We start from the raw sequence: 15,930 nt of genomic DNA on the forward strand, positions 1-15,930 counted from the left end.
CTAAAATTAGATGGACAACTTTCTCTAACTTACTTAATCTAAAAACTTCCAATTTATTCTCTTAAAGGCCCCAGTCAAGAGTTATATCACCAAAACAGAGATATGGTTAATTCACAGAATAGTTGAAAACATTTTTTATTATGTGCAAACATTACTGACACACCTTTAACAATGACAGAAAACATTAATAACACTGATTTAATTGTTTTCTTGTGTAAGTCCTTATATTGAAAGACTTGTCAGTCAGTTTGGGACTGATGGCAGGTTTAAATACTGTGCTTTGACTTCTTGTGGCAGGTCGACTCCTTAGTTTATACTCAATATTTACTCTACCATTGCCTTTGAGGGGCGATGGTAGGGGGAACTCAAAATTTTAAATTGGCTCACTCTGTAGACAAATCAGGAATCCAGGGAGGATTTTGAAACCACTTGTCATAAAAATGCGATGTGCTCCGACACATCTGTCATACTAAACAGTTTTGAGAAGCTCCATTTTGCTGCTGAGATTCTGCACACGGCGAAACTCGAGAAAAAGTTGGCTCCGAAAAACAGAGTGGAGATGTACAGTAGAGATAAAAATGAGTCGCTGTGTGTATCCGCATAATTACTGTATCCTCTTCAGACCTCTGCTCTGTTCTCTCTGACACATTGCACACACTCTCACTGGAGGCTTTGTGTCCTCTGTCTGTCCCCCACCCCCTCGCCCTCGCTGTTGTGCTGTCCCCTGGTGACGCTGTGTCCTCTTCCTGCAGTGACCCAATCCAGAGAGCCCGGCTGGCTGGAGGGGGAGCTGGAGGGAAAGCGGGGCCTCATCCCTGAAAACTATGTGGAGATGCTGTAGCCCCCTCAAATGGAAATATTTATGGACATATCATCACCTCCACCAGGAAAAGTATCTGGGAATGCATGTGCCTCAACTATGAAATTCACAGTAGGGCCTTGTTTATCCAAAACCCTCAATTCTCTCAAGCAAGTGACAATGTGTGGTGGAATATTCTTGATATACAAGTATAGGCATTTTGGCCAGAAAGCAGCATTTCTGATGCATGTGTAAGCATGTTGCTTTGTTTGAATTTATTTACTTTGGTCTAGTATTCACATGAATTTCAACATTGTTATTACAAAATGGGTCAGCACTTACAACGTTCTGCTGTATACGAAGATTCCGTAGCCTCTAAACATCCAAGTAACTTTGTAGCAGCACCAGAAAGTGAGCGTCTCAGAGGCCTCACTCTCTCTTCTGCCCAGTTATACATGGTATCCATGAGCTTTCAAGTCAAAGCATGATCCTCAGAAACTATTATGGTTTGATGTCAGCACTAAAATCACTGTAATCAATTCTTCTTAAGCTTTGCACCAAAATCCAGCAGCTTTCGACCCTCTTGACGATGATGCACAGAGTTTTCTGTTGAAATATTAGAGATACCTTTTGTGCCTTATTCACCAGAACACCCAAAATGTAAATGTATGTACGGGTATATATGAAAATGAATGGGAGAGTTACTGCTTTCACTTATAAAAATGTTGCATATTTCTTATTTAGATATTCAAAATGAGGCACACTGCTGTTTTAATTTTATTTTATTTAATTGGCACGTTGATTGCATGACTTTTTAAAAATTTTAAATACACTCTGTACTGTTTTCTTTTTGGTGCACTCCTTTACAGAAACAGTGAATTGCCTCTTTGGTGCCTGATAAGCCTCTTGTGTTAAACACTATTAACATGTAGAGTCAGCAGAGGTCAGTTTCAATAGATAGTAATGATTGAAACCAAGTGTTTTTTTTTCCTGTAAAATGATTTATTTTGTGTTTTTGTTTTTAAAGTCTGTTTTAAACGTTGCTCAGTTTATTCTGAGCAGAGAAATGAGACACTCCCACAAAAAGTTGTAGTTTTAGTTTATGATTATTTTATCCTCAACTTCAGTGGAATAAGTAATTAGATAGTAAATCAAAATTTTATTATCAATAAGACCACAAAATGCAGTATTTCAAAGTTTTACATCTGTTTTTTGTATATAGCCTAAAAGAGTTATGAATACCAAGTATATTTTACAAGTCTCCGTTAAATGTTGGCCAGGTTTTAAGTAGGTGTATTTCATTTGGAATGGTTTTAGCATGTACGCACCTCTCACATTACAATTCATCCCTCGCCTATTCAACGCTACACTTTAATTTTTCTGAGAGCTTTAGTTCAGCTGATTGTTTGTGTTTTCAATGGCGGTTGCAATAATTTAAGACATTGATTTATGATATTTGTAAAGGGCCTTGACTTCACTTTCATTTATACCTTTGGGTATCCTCTTGATCAATGTTAAACAAATAAAGATTTTTTTGTTCTTTAGTGTATCATGTATTCTTGCAGCGAAATAAATGTTCTAAATGATGACTTAAAATGAAACAAAATTAGGTCTTCAGAGAAGGGTTGCTTTTTGGTTTGTTGTTGTTTTTTTTTTTTTTAAATTAAAAAATCTTAAAATCATTACTTGAGGCACTGATTTCATATGGTTCTATTAGATACTAAGAGATTCGTCTCCCAAAATGAGACTGACATTGTAAAACTGTAGACCAAAGAGAATTAAGAAAAGCACTGTAGGCCACATTTATAGCTACATTTTGTTGACTTAGAGTTAAATTCATATTTTGGGAAATGCATCTTGTTTAGTCATTATGAAATATGTCTAATTTTTGATGACTCATCCATTGTGACAGTGAAACTACAGTTTCCCCACAGTGTCTAAGAATAAAGTTTCTGGTGAAATGAGGATTCATTCTGCAGCCATTGCTGTTGAGCTACATTGAGCCATGTAGTGTAATGTAGGCCTCCCTCTTTATATTGACCTGTGCTGGCTCGTCTGACTAAAAGCCACTTCCAAACTAACTTTCTAAACGGGATTAAAAATAGATTGTAATCTTTCGTAGAGGAAAACACACACTAATCCACCTCCACCTCCCTGATCCATTTACATCTCAGCCTCACGCATGTTAATTCTTAGACTGCATCTGTGTAATTAACACACCAAATGGCCTCTAGACCTGATTCTGTGGCCTCAGTTACATAATTACCATCAGTCCACCACCGCACTCAGACCTCCAGTAAGTGGGCTGCACTATTTAAAAATATAAAAACACACATTGTCCACTTCAAAAAAATTTTTTTAAAAATACAGGAGGTTGGAGCTGAGGTTTTGGTGCGACACATACAGTATGTCCACCAGCTCCCTAAAGCCACTGCAGATGTGATGATTACATAATGAAATGAGGCAGAGCTAATGAGACAGGCAAAATATTCCCACACTATCACCGCCACCACCCACCCCCGAGGTCCTTCATCATCTTCCCTCTGCCAGAATACTGCTGAATCATAGAAACATCCGCCCTGCCTGCCACTCACTCTGCTCTCTGCTGTCTGTCAGAAATCGTGCCATATTGCTCTATTTGCCTTCCTTTCCCCCCTCCGTTTTTTCTTCCTACCTGTGTGTCTCTCAGGAGTATTTAAAACTCCTCTCTGTGTCAAGTAATTTGTTTATGAAATCAGTTAAGCTCCATGCATTTCTCTTTCCTCCTAAGCTTGTGACTGTAATGCAATGAACAACAGTGTTAATCTGGATGGGTCAGGTGCATATTCAAGCCTTCTTTATATCACTTGAGATTGAGGTTGCGTCACCTTTGGTAGTTTTCGTGTCTCTGCATGCATTATGTATCCGTGTCCATTAGACGGGGATGATGTATATACATCAGCGTCACCGTATCAATTAAGACTAGATGTAGGTTTTTTTTGAGAAAAAATCCAGATGGACGTTTTCATTTCTCATTTCCCAAAGTCCTGGCTGCGAGCCAGCTGTCCTCTGCCTTGCATGACGCAGTGTCCTTCAGCCTCACAACATAGTCCCACACCATGACTCAGCTTAGATCAAAGCTGTACAGCAGTTTACTTCTAACTATGAGAAAATGACTTAACTAATTGCCACAAATATGTCTGAATTTCCCAAATGTGTATGTCTTAAAGTAACACTAACTTAATACATCCCTATGTCTTTATCTGGTTCCTTCAGAGTTCACAGCATCTGAAATATAATCATAATGAGACTTGATGTGAAAACTGAGTAGGAATTTGGAGAAAAAGTAAATTTCAAACATAAAGGAGAAAGTGTGGAGGGAGGGGGGGAAAAAAAACCCTCAGCTCAGAAAGTGGGCCACAGAAGCCGCCATGTGCGCGGGCGCAGCCGTGAAATCAGCCTGATCCAATAGATTCTGTTTATCTGGCACGACTACAAGTGAAAGCAATTGGAAATCTGGGGAAGATTTGGAGAGGGCTGTGGATTCAGAGAGAGAGAGAGAAAAAAAAAGAGCAAAAAAGTAATACAGTCTGGCAAAGCAGGCGTGTTTTCAGATCAGCTTTTAACAAGGTTAATGGTGATTTTTTTTCTCCACAGGCACCGTTTTACTGTAAAAAGTCTCATCCTTGCATGCTTTATCTCTGTCATTTCCACTCATCCCGTTTTTCTTTGTTCTCTTCATCTCCCTGTGACTGCTGTACCTGCTGCTGCTCCACATCATTTCTGTTTTTCCATGCGAACTCTGTGTTTTTTGGCTCATTATCCTCCCTAGCCACCAAATGCAGCTGTTTCAAATTCATCCAGATCAAACAGCCCATTTCTTTAGGGCACCTTTCCTAGCTTCTGTCTCATGGTACAATTTTCATCACACACAGACACACACACACACACACACACACATGCACAAACCGATAAATTACACATCAAATTATCAATTTAACAGTTTTATTAGAATCTTGCAATAGTTTTGCAAACACAGGTATGGCAATATCTGCATCAAGATATACAGTAGTAACTGGTTTCAAAGATGTTTTATTGGTTTATGTTGAAGGCTGTCTACTGTGTGTTTGCTGGATAGTTGCTGAGAAATATTGTACAAAGCATCTGAGTAAAAAGTCATTTTTGGAATTGGAAAAAAAAAAGCAATTATATTTATTTATATATTAATAAGAAATGCACTGCCATGGCTGTGGAGATATGGCTTAGTCTCTCTACACCCGATTCACCACCGCGAACAGAAAATGGCAATGACGTGACTCCACATACAGTGACGCGATAGTGCGCTGTGACACAGCAGTTGGACACATTCTGAGTCATTCATGCCTACAAGGAGAGTTCATTTAGAAGGAGCCAGCTTTGAAGATAACGCTGCTCTCTTGAGTATGGGAAAGGGTTTTTTTTTTTATTATTATTTACAGTAGGTAGTGATTGATGACCAACAAAACAGTTCATTAATTTGGTTCCTTTTAAAGAATTAATTGGACATGTTATTCGCTTTCTTGCCAAGAGTTAGACGAGACGATTGATACCACTTTAATGTCTATCCAGTAAATATGAAGCTACAGCCAGGGACGGTTGACTTAGCTTAGCATAAAGACTGAGAGCAGAGGGAAACGTCTAGTCTGCCTCTTTCCAAAAGTAAAAAAAACTCCCAGCTATCAGCACCTTTAAAGCTCACTAATTAACGTGTTATATTTAGAGTCGATCAAGAGGCCATTAAACAACTATTTTGATCATTTATTATTTGTTTATTTTTCAAGCAAAAATGCCTAAGATTTGATAGCTCCAGGTTTTTATTATGAGAATGAATGTGCTGCTTTTCTTGCTTTTACATTATAGTAAATCAAACATTTGCGGGTTTTGGACTTTTTATTGGAACAAAACAACACATTTAATGACATCACTTTTTTGCTCTAGGATATTGTTATGGGCATTTTTCAAGATTTTTCTGATGTTTTATAGACCAAAGTAATCAGCAGATTAATCGATAATAAAAATAATGGTTAGTTGCTGCCCTAGTTATATCGTTTAACAGGCACAAAAAACAAATTAAAAATGACAAGTTGTGGTTTTACAGTTGGTGGAGCACGGTGGTTTCCTATAATAGTACAATGACCTCCTAAAAGTTTGCCACATGACCCCCCGCAAAACCATAACGTGTTATTTTTACATACTAAGCAAATGAGACACGTTCATTAGTGAGCTTTAGAGATGCTGGTAGCTGTATTTTTTTACCTTTGGACAGAGCCAGGTCAGTCTGTATACTAAGCTAAACTAACCATCTCCTAGCTCTAACTTCATATTTAACACACAGACACAAATGGTATCGATCTTCTCATCTACTGTAACACTCAGCAAGAAAGTGTATTTCCCAAAGTGTCGTAACTATTCCTTTAAATAGCGATAAACATTAAATAGCCAACAGTCATAGTCTATATTTCTGGAGTGCAAAGGGATATACAGGGACTGATAATGTCATCATTATCAAGTATCTACGATGTATAGATCTTAATATTCTTTGGGTCAAATTTTCTTCTGTGAAAGTTATTTTGGCAGTTAGTGCAATATGTCCAGTTTAGAACTGGTCAGGAGAGTCAAATTTGAATTGGTTTGACTTCAGGTCTTACAGTCTGTACATCCATCGTTTCATTTCTTTTCGTGTGTGCACAAAGTTTGTACTCTCAAACTGAAAAGTCAAGAACTTTCTTTCACGTATCCCAATGTCAATAGTTTGTGACTTTTTGATTTTATTGTGGTGCTCATCAACAATACCGCCATGGGTTAGGAAATCATTTAAACAGCAACAACTCAAGGATCCATCACTTGATACATCTTGTTACAAAATAAGAAATACTTTTTGATTATTTTTTTTTGTTTGAGCCACGTGAACAATGATGCAAACAGTAAAAAAAAAAAGAAAAAAAAAAGATGCAAAATCAAATAACTTTACTTAATAAGAAGATAATAAATGTACTCTCTCTAACATTCAGGTAGTAAGTTCCATAAGTCTCTCACAATGTATGATACATTCATTTCTCTATTTGGCCCTTTCTGGCACCAACCCTCACTGTAAATTCTTTCTCTGTGATCCAACACACAGAACATGGCGAGTGGGAAACACACATTTTTTCCAATATTCCAACAAGATGGTTAAAGTAGAAATGTTTTATACTATACTCAACATAAGGACTTGCTGTATTATTTACAATATATACTGTAAAATTGTAAATCAGGTGAGATAAAAAGGCACAAGTTTCCCTTTTTTAAATACAATGTAAACATCTCATCAAAAAGCATGCATTAACATTTCATTTTACAAAAAGGATATCATTTTTAGACAAAGTACTTAAATATTGTTTTCCAGCAAAATATAATTCTCTCAAAAATACTTTCCCATTCATCCTATGAACCTTAGACAGTTTTTTTTTTTATTCCTTTTAAAAAGGACAAAAAAGGGGGCAAAATAAAGAAACAGTGAGAGATTAGCTTAAGGGTCCTTCACAACTTGAACAATAATGCACAACAAAGACGGATTGTAAAATGAAGCCTCTCTGATAATGACAGTTGTGATCCTGCCACCTCCGTCTCTTTGTACACCGATCTTCACACAATTTACCACCACAGAAGAGACCTCATAGTGTAGCACAGCGCCATCATCAAGAGAGCTGAGGCCACGAATACAGTACGCCAGCCTGCTGTGCTAATGATGTCATGTTGTCTAACTTTAGGCTGGGTGACCATGCAGAAAGTCTTTTCCCGCATCATCACAGTTTCTTATCAAAACAGACAATTCCTGCTAGCTGCACTAATGCCTCATTTCACATTGTATCTCTGTGCAAATCTAAAAGTGGAAATAGGATATGGCTAATCCTATAACATAAATGCATAATACCCACACTGAAAGAGCAGATCAACTATGCACATGCTTGCCAGGAAAAAAAAAACAAAAAACACAACACACATACGCACATATACACACAACTTAGGCCATACTCGCTCCATACGCACATGTAAATATACACTCACAGGGCAACAAAAAAAAAACCAAATAATCACACGCCCCCACTGTTTTTCTTCCCCAGCAGCTCTGTCGCTTTTCAGTAGCATCATAGTAGTGTTCCACAACCACCCAGAAACCAGTGGGGTGTGAGACAAGTTAATGGTCCAGATGACTAGGCCTGCCATACCTAAGATAGTAGTACTTGGCCCAAAGATAAGGGAAATAAACTAAATAAGGACAGGTGATCATACCAACACAGTTTTTCATCAAGCATTCATCAACATGTACCTCAAAACATCTTCTGTACAACAGCTGAATATAATGTTTTTAAGAAGTTGTTAATACCTGTACACATTTGCCTGGTTTTGATACATTAGCCGGTTGCTGTAAGCACTGCAGAGTAATGCTCCATTTTGGATTATATCAACTTTACAGAGTATGTGTGTTTGAACTGTGTCCATATAGTGTATTGTATGGACGGTCTACAAGTTACTGTACATGTTATGTTTTGCCTGGCTTTGTAGAAATGAAGCACCTTAATGTAAAATGACTGGCTTGTCAAAAACTAAACCTTTGCAACACACTTTTATAAAATGCTTTTTATTATTTCTGGGAAGAGTAGATAAGTGTTGGTTCACAAAGGGCTGGTTTTGCTTCGTTGTGAGTAAAAACAGACATTTGGACAGCTGCTCTGGAGATAACACAAATGACAGCAATTACTATGGATGCACCTCAGTCAAATCCATTACCAGCGGACTCTACTGCAATCGTTTCTGTGAATGCTTGTTCTCCATCCTGCAGCACTCCTGACCATTTTTGCACAAAGGTAATCGTTCATCGATAATTTTTAATTCTACACCACAATTCCTAAAATAGTGACTTCATGACATGGGAGCTTCACGTGCAAGCTTTCTTTACACAAGAGAGACATTTTTATTTCAAAACAGCTTTAGCTTTGGACTTTTGCATATTAGTTTTGATTGTTTTACTACATATTTTAATTAAAAAAAACTCAGTATGTGAATGTTAATGATGGCTGTTATGACACCGATTGAAATTCAAACTTGGACTTGTTAGATTTTTAATGTGATTATTCAGCTTATGATGACGCATGTATAGCCCTTGGAATATATTCAGATAGACCTTTCGTCTTACATCTAGAATTTCTGAGCCTCCTCATAATGTCTTTTGCCCTGCAGTCTTGCAGTATGTTGCTACACTGCAAAGCAAAAATCTAAATATTGGCATATATCTTTTTTCATAGTGCTATTATTTGTGAAAGACTGCATAAGCAACAGTTAATATCTGCAAAAAATGTTCTTTCTAGATTTGTAAGGGAATCTGATTTTAGTGCATGTGGAGTGCATCTGTGCGTTTGTGTGAAGGCATGTGGACAGCATGTGTATCAGTGAGAATTTCCCTCTACGTGTGTATGTATGTGTATGTGTGTGTGCGCGTAGTGAATGTATCTAGCGCATCCTAAGAAATGTATGGCTTTATCTCCATAGAAAATACTGTTATCGTCTTTGGGACGGAGAGCAGGGGGGTACTTCGGGATGCTTTGTCACATTTGTCACAAGTCCTTCTCTGTATGTCGTGCTCTACTCCACAAACTATTCACAGCTCTGACCCACTCAGGGTGACTGCAGGGTCAAATCCTTCTCCCCCTTTTACTTCTGTCACCACGTCTCTTAACTTTCCCATCCAAGACGAGGACGCTGGCATACTAGGCGACAGGGTGCAGGCCACAGGTCAGGCCTTCTATGCACATTTATTCTTCCTTGAACTCTTTACTCCCCTCTTCCAGTTCTCAATGCTGCTTCTGTCCCAGCTGTTCAGTGAGTCACTTCTTGTGGAAGTAGATTGTGTGAGTGAGGCCTGACTCCACCTTTGGTATCTGGTCACTAATGATCTCCACCAGCATGTCAGGGAACTCCACCTTCAGGGCCTGGGACTCACGAAAGGTGTAGAAACAGAAGTCCAACAGGTTCCCCACCAGCTGGACAACACAGACACACAATTTAATCAGAAACATGCTGGACCTGTAGATTTTTATTTTTTTTATTTTATAGCTGTCAAGAGGGACTTTTATTATTTTGTTAGAATGATATAATTGATACATTATCATTTATTAATATATTGTAGTTAAGTTCACTTTCACAGGTCCCTTAATTTGATACAAATTTCCCGGAAATTTTCAGAGTAACTTGCTGGTATTTAAAGGAACAGTGTGTAGGATTTAGTGTCATCTAGCAGTGAGGTTGCAGATTTCAACCAACTGAATAGCCCCCATCTTCCAAGCGTGTAGGAGAATCTATGTTGGCCATGAAACTCACGGAAAACACAAAAGGCCCTCTATAGAGCCCGTGTTTGGTTTGTCCGTTCTGGGCTACTGAAGATACATGGCGTTGCAACTTGGCGGGCTCCATGGAAGAGGACCCGCTCCCTATGTAGATAAATGACTCATTCTAAGGTAACAAAAACTCAATTCTTATTTTCAGATGATGATACACAAATTAAAACATACTTATGAATATTGCATTCCATTTCTGCCAATAGATACCCCTAAATTTTACACACTGGTCCTTTAACGGTTAAGTTTTAGGACATTTTACAGAGCGGGTGGTGCAACTTGGTACAAATTATAAGAAAAAAATGTGGTAACTTAATTTAGTTGGTAAATACCTGCTCATTATATTGGGGCTCATATGTAGTTGTTAATTTACTAAAATTCTTAATTTTAATTAATTCTTAATTAGACTCTTGACAACTCTCTACCTGACTACATATACTTAGTTTTCAGGTGTTGTTTTGGGCGTCAAACGATATATTAGCATATTAGGTTTTTTCAATAATTTCCTAAAATTAGCTGCTGTCTAACTGTTAATTCTTAGGACAATACTTTATGTAATTTGGTAGTATAGAGGAAATGGAGATATCGAGTTTTAAAGAAACAACTAATATGCCAATATGTAGTTTGACACAGAAAACTATACACTGAAAACTTGGTATTTTCAGTTAAGAAATCTCAGTTAAAGAATTGTTAAGGGTCTACTTTATTAAAACATTTTGCAAATTAACAACTACATATGAGCATAAGTATAATGAGTTGGTACTTACAAACTAAACCAAATTAACACTTTTTTGTTTTTTCTTATAATTTGCACCACCCTCTCTGTACAGTGCCCTAAAAATTAACAGTTAAAAATCTGCAAATTACTCAAAATTCCAGGAAATTAGTATAAAATTAAAGTCCCTGTAAAATAAAGCGTCACTGTGCACCTCTGCATATTCATGCAAGTGCATTTGCTTTCTGTGGGGCACTGACCCCTTTTCAATTCTTTGTAGCTCACCACTTGGGGGCACCACTGATTTTTTTTTTTTTTTTTAATTTTCTGGACAAAACTTCCTTTAAAGGAAGCTCATCCGTTCAGCACTAACCTCATTCACTCAGTCATTAGGGTCATTGAATTCTGGCCATTTATCTCTGTGACCCCTTGCCTACACTGTTGTTATGGCACAAAGCGGTTGACCCGTGCATAAAAAGAGAACAGTGATTTAGCACATTTGCTACAGTGGTCACTGTGTACTCTGTTCCAATAAACTGTGAGTTGGCATTGATCCCCTTCTGTTCCATTCACCAATACATGCTGGTCACCGCCTCTTCCAAAATAACCTCCCCCTCAGGGAGAGATTGGGATGCAATAATCCTTATTCCAAGCCACAGCACCATTGAACCACTAAGTAAAATGCATTATCCAAATCCACTATGTCGCTATTTTACTCAAAACATTTCCAGTGATATTAGAGTCCCAAAGTGCCATTGGATACCTGCCTCCGTGTGTGAAGGCATGGCATAATGAGAGGCTGCCAAGGGAAGCCTGTGCTGTACTGTAGGCCATTGGCATAGGAGGCAGACAGGGCAAGGGTACTTACATCATGCATGGCATCCAGTAGCTTGGTGAGCTGGAAGAAGCGCTGCCAGGTTTGGCCAGAGTTGTTGGTTGCTTTTCCCACTGAACGCCGGAGCTCCTTAATGTAATTAACCCTCATCTCCTCGAACTCCGCCTGGTTCTTCAGACCCTCTTTGGGAACTGGGAAACAAACAAATCCCGCTGTCATTGACTGGATTTAATAAGTGGACAACAAAACAGGTGTAAATGGCCAAAATCTGGCATAAAAATTGATCTCAACTGATATGACATACTGTGTGGATTTATTAGAAATTACTAAAATCCATGGGTCACTGAACATGATTGGCAGGGATATGCCTTACATAATAAAATCTCAACTTTTGTCAATCATGAGCAAAAAGCATTCTTATCCAATTGTCTTTATCGTATGATATTAAAAGACTATATCACTAGCTTTGCATGTTTTGCATACATTACATTACTGCTTTCAGATTGACTCATCAATCTTTAGAGACTTGATGACTATCATCCATCACAATTAACAGTTAGTTGGCTGCAGGGTATGACCATACATACACAATAGGACAATAAAAAAATTGTCAGAAAACTGTCAGAAATTACCATTTATACAAAGTTAGATATAACTTTAATATCTCTGGTTGTATTAGGCAATTATGTAAATTAACAACCTGGACAATTTTATAGCAATATTGGCTTTTTATATTATTTTTATATCAATGTAATGAAGTGCTTTTGATTTGTCTGGTATGTCATTTATCCATCTTATTATAGTATTCACATACAAATTTTTAATAGATTTTCAAGAAAATGTACTATAAATATACTGTAATATAAATTAAAACCACAATATAACATTAAATATACTGTGATAGATGATTTTATCCATATTGCCTGCTCCTAGCTGGCAGTATGCATCAATATCAAGTATGAATATTGTTGTGTGTTAATGCAGTTAAAAGCAGGGACTACTGTATTTTGAAATCTCTGACTTGGTGTTGTGTTTTAATTAAACTCAGATGTTCAAAAAGCATTTCATTTATCAACCATGTTGTCAGGATATCAAACATTGAAGAAAGAGAAAAAGCAATCATACTGTGAACTGGTAATTTATTTTTCTTTGAGGTGTTACTGTTCCGCAATCAACAATTAATTCTCACCTGTCCATGTTTCCTTGAATGTACTGAAATGGAAGATTTTAACTTTTTTTTTTTCTTTTAACATTTTTTTCTTTATAAATGCATATGTCAATAATATAACTTTAAAAAAGAAAGACTAAATGCTTACTGTAATGTCAAGCAAGTTTCTTTGAGTTGATTTTTATACCATACTTAAATTGGCCACCTGGAAGCTAGGAAATAAATCTCAAAATGTATGGTACATTTCAGAAAATGTGTGGCAAATGCACATTAAACACGCTTGGTAGCTAATGGGCTGCAATATGCACAACCACTGGTATGCTATGTAGAAATGTGTATTTGTGTAAAGGGGTAATTAGAGGTGCACAGTGAAGTAACGCTCTAACTCCCACACAGTTGCCTTTTTTTGGACATTTTCCCTGTGTTGACGACCCAAGCCTATTTAGCAACTCATTACAACCACTTTCACCATTTCAAGTGGTAATTAGTTCTCATGTGTAGACACGAATTCATGAAAGATGGCTGACATACTGGAAGGCATTGATTAAAAGTTATCTCAGCAACAGTGACAGCAAAAGAATGGAACAATAGTGCTTATGTGTATTAAAGAACTTCATCATTTTGTCTACCAAACCTCATTCATCATGCACTTTGTTCAATGACTAGAGCTATTAAATGACAACAGTACAGCCTTCGTTCACATTATAATGATTTGGATGCATCAATGCACTTAAAATAAAAAGGCAATGTCATGGGAGGAATTCAGACTGATGTGAAGATACAGTAACTTTCTCCCTCTGTGCGGTAGAACAAAGTCACAGTAATGGAAGTCTGCCAAAAGCTTTTAAATGACATTAAGCTGCTGGCTACCAGATTAAGAAACACCTCGCCTCTCAAAGAGCACACCTCAAATCAGTCTGAGGGAACGCCCTCAGTTATCCTTCAGCTAATGCCAAGATGTCCGGTGCACACTCCTGTCTTGAACAGAGTAATGCAAATGCTGCCTCTGTGACGATAATACACAGTACCAGTCAGAATTTCGGACACACCCATTCACTTGAATGAGAAAGTGTGTCCAAACTTTTGACTGGTAGTGTATACCGAGAGACAAGCTGTTAGCTGTCAGAGATTTTTCCATACCGTTTTATGCCGAGGTAATTATCCCTTTAATATCTCTGGGTGTACATTTAGGCAATGTTGCAAATCGGTGAGCTGTTTTATGACAAAATATGATTTTTGCATCAATGTGATGAAGTATGTACCTTGACTTGTCAGGTATTTCATTTGCAGGATCAGCCAAAAACAGACATTCTTCTTTGGATATTTAAATAATTTCTTAATTGATTATATATTTATAATTTTTGATTTTCCATGCTGTATTTCGGTAAGTTTGTCATCTGGTCCATTCCATACACCGACACTCTTCCTGAGGTTTCTTCCATTTTTTTCCCTGTAAAAGGATTTTTGGCGGGAATTTTTCCGATGAATCGAGGGTCTAAGGATAGAGAATGTTGTATTGCTGTACAGATTGTAAAACCCCCTGAGGCAAATGTATGATTCGTGATATTGGGCTATACAAATAAAATTGGCTTGACGTTATTTGATTTTCCAGAAAATGTGTACTAACAATATACAATTATATATATATACCATGATAAGAGGATTTTATGCATCTTGCCCACTCCTTCTCCACTGTTAATAGTTAACCAGATAAAAAAAAAAAAAAAACAGATAGGGACTTAATAATAACTAAAAGTGATTACTATTATTATGTTGGACATCCAAGGCTGAGCTCTACACATTTGCCTATAGAGAATGAGTTCTCTTATACAGCAGTATGGGCCACTTTTGAAAGATAGCAAGTAGTCACAACAAGTCATGTTTAATCAAAAATACTCTCAATCAAATGTAGCGATGATACAGAACTAGTCATCCCGACCAAAAACACTGTGACTAGACTCTTTGGCGTTCACAGCATGGCTAAACATGTCAAGAAAAGGCGATGGTATCACTGTCTCGTAAATTTTTATTATGTTTTTGAAATCTCACAAAAACATCTTTTACAGCAGAATATGAAATTCTGAGCCCTTATGGTTTAAATTACTGAACTTTGAAAAACTATATCAGTTATTTATTTTCAGTACTTTTCAGTAGCCAGATTTCTCTGATAAATCTTAGGCATTTGCAACAACACTCACAAAAACCAGTAACTGACAAGACCTGTTTGAGTTCTGCTGAATAGGCAGACAAGGCTTTTGCCTGTAGCAAAAGACTACTCCTTGTCAGTTAAAATTGCATCTTTTTAGAACAGATCATTGCTCTGTAGGTCAATAACACTGAGAATGTGTGTTTGTCTGCCTATTCCTCCCTTTCTATCTCTTTCTATGCAATTCTATTAAATGCACAAACACCTTCAGGCATGACATACATGACGCAAAGGAAAACAGATATGAGAACAGATTGGACCCTGGTGCAGAGGCTGTAATTTCTGTGCCTTTAATTCATGGCTAAAATGATGAGAATGTGCTAAAACCCAGGGCCGCATTTGTACCTTTTGTTTTTCTCCCACTGACCCACATACGCCCTGATTAGAAACTGACCTGGCATTTCAGGGCGTTACCGTGACCGGCCCCAAAATAGGGCATTTATACCACCGTAATTGTTGTCAAACGGATTTTTTGCTGCAGGTATAGAATCTTTTCAACTAGGCCATATTTCTTCTGTAGACAACAGCTTCATTATTATGAGTACCACAAGCAGGGGGAAGACTCTTCTTCTAATGCACGTAAAATAAAGAGGCAAACATAACTCATGGCATGTGCGTAGTTAAAGGACATGCAGCTTCCTGCTCTCAGTTGCTGGCACATACTTAACTGACAGGGTGGCTCTCGGTTTTGATTTAAAACCAGATACTATTCATTAGGGAATTCTACAACTAGCACTGAGCATGACTACAATAACACCTCAGTGAAGCTTTAGGATGTTGTCTGATAGGAAATTTAAATTTAAACATGACCCAAA

The 15,930-nt window shown here is 37.4% G+C and overlaps 2 protein-coding genes across 5 annotated transcripts in view; one reads left to right on the forward strand and one right to left on the reverse strand.

Moving 5' to 3' along the window:
* Window positions 1–2,343, forward strand: part of arhgap10 (Rho GTPase activating protein 10) — a 54,068-nt gene extending 51,725 nt beyond the window's left edge. For all 3 annotated transcript variants that reach the window (XM_067584971.1, XM_067584973.1, XM_067584972.1), the window contains one exon: window positions 753–2,343. In XM_067584971.1, coding sequence (XP_067441072.1) covers window positions 753–841 — 89 coding nt within the window. In that variant the 3' untranslated portion in view covers window positions 842–2,343. The remainder of the gene's footprint in view (window positions 1–752) is intronic.
* Window positions 2,344–6,565: 4,222 nt separating this feature from the next.
* Window positions 6,566–15,930, reverse strand: part of nr3c2 (nuclear receptor subfamily 3, group C, member 2) — an 86,198-nt gene continuing 76,833 nt past the window's right edge. For both annotated transcript variants that reach the window (XM_067584970.1, XM_067584969.1), the window contains exons 8-9: window positions 11,775–11,932; window positions 6,566–9,837 (exon numbers count right to left, since the gene is read on the reverse strand). In XM_067584970.1, coding sequence (XP_067441071.1) covers window positions 9,682–9,837; window positions 11,775–11,932 — 314 coding nt within the window. In that variant the 3' untranslated portion in view covers window positions 6,566–9,681. The remainder of the gene's footprint in view (window positions 9,838–11,774; window positions 11,933–15,930) is intronic.

The sequence above is a fragment of the Thunnus thynnus genome, chromosome 3 (genome assembly GCF_963924715.1).
Source record: "Thunnus thynnus chromosome 3, fThuThy2.1, whole genome shotgun sequence".
Taxonomy (NCBI): domain Eukaryota; kingdom Metazoa; phylum Chordata; class Actinopteri; order Scombriformes; family Scombridae; genus Thunnus; species Thunnus thynnus.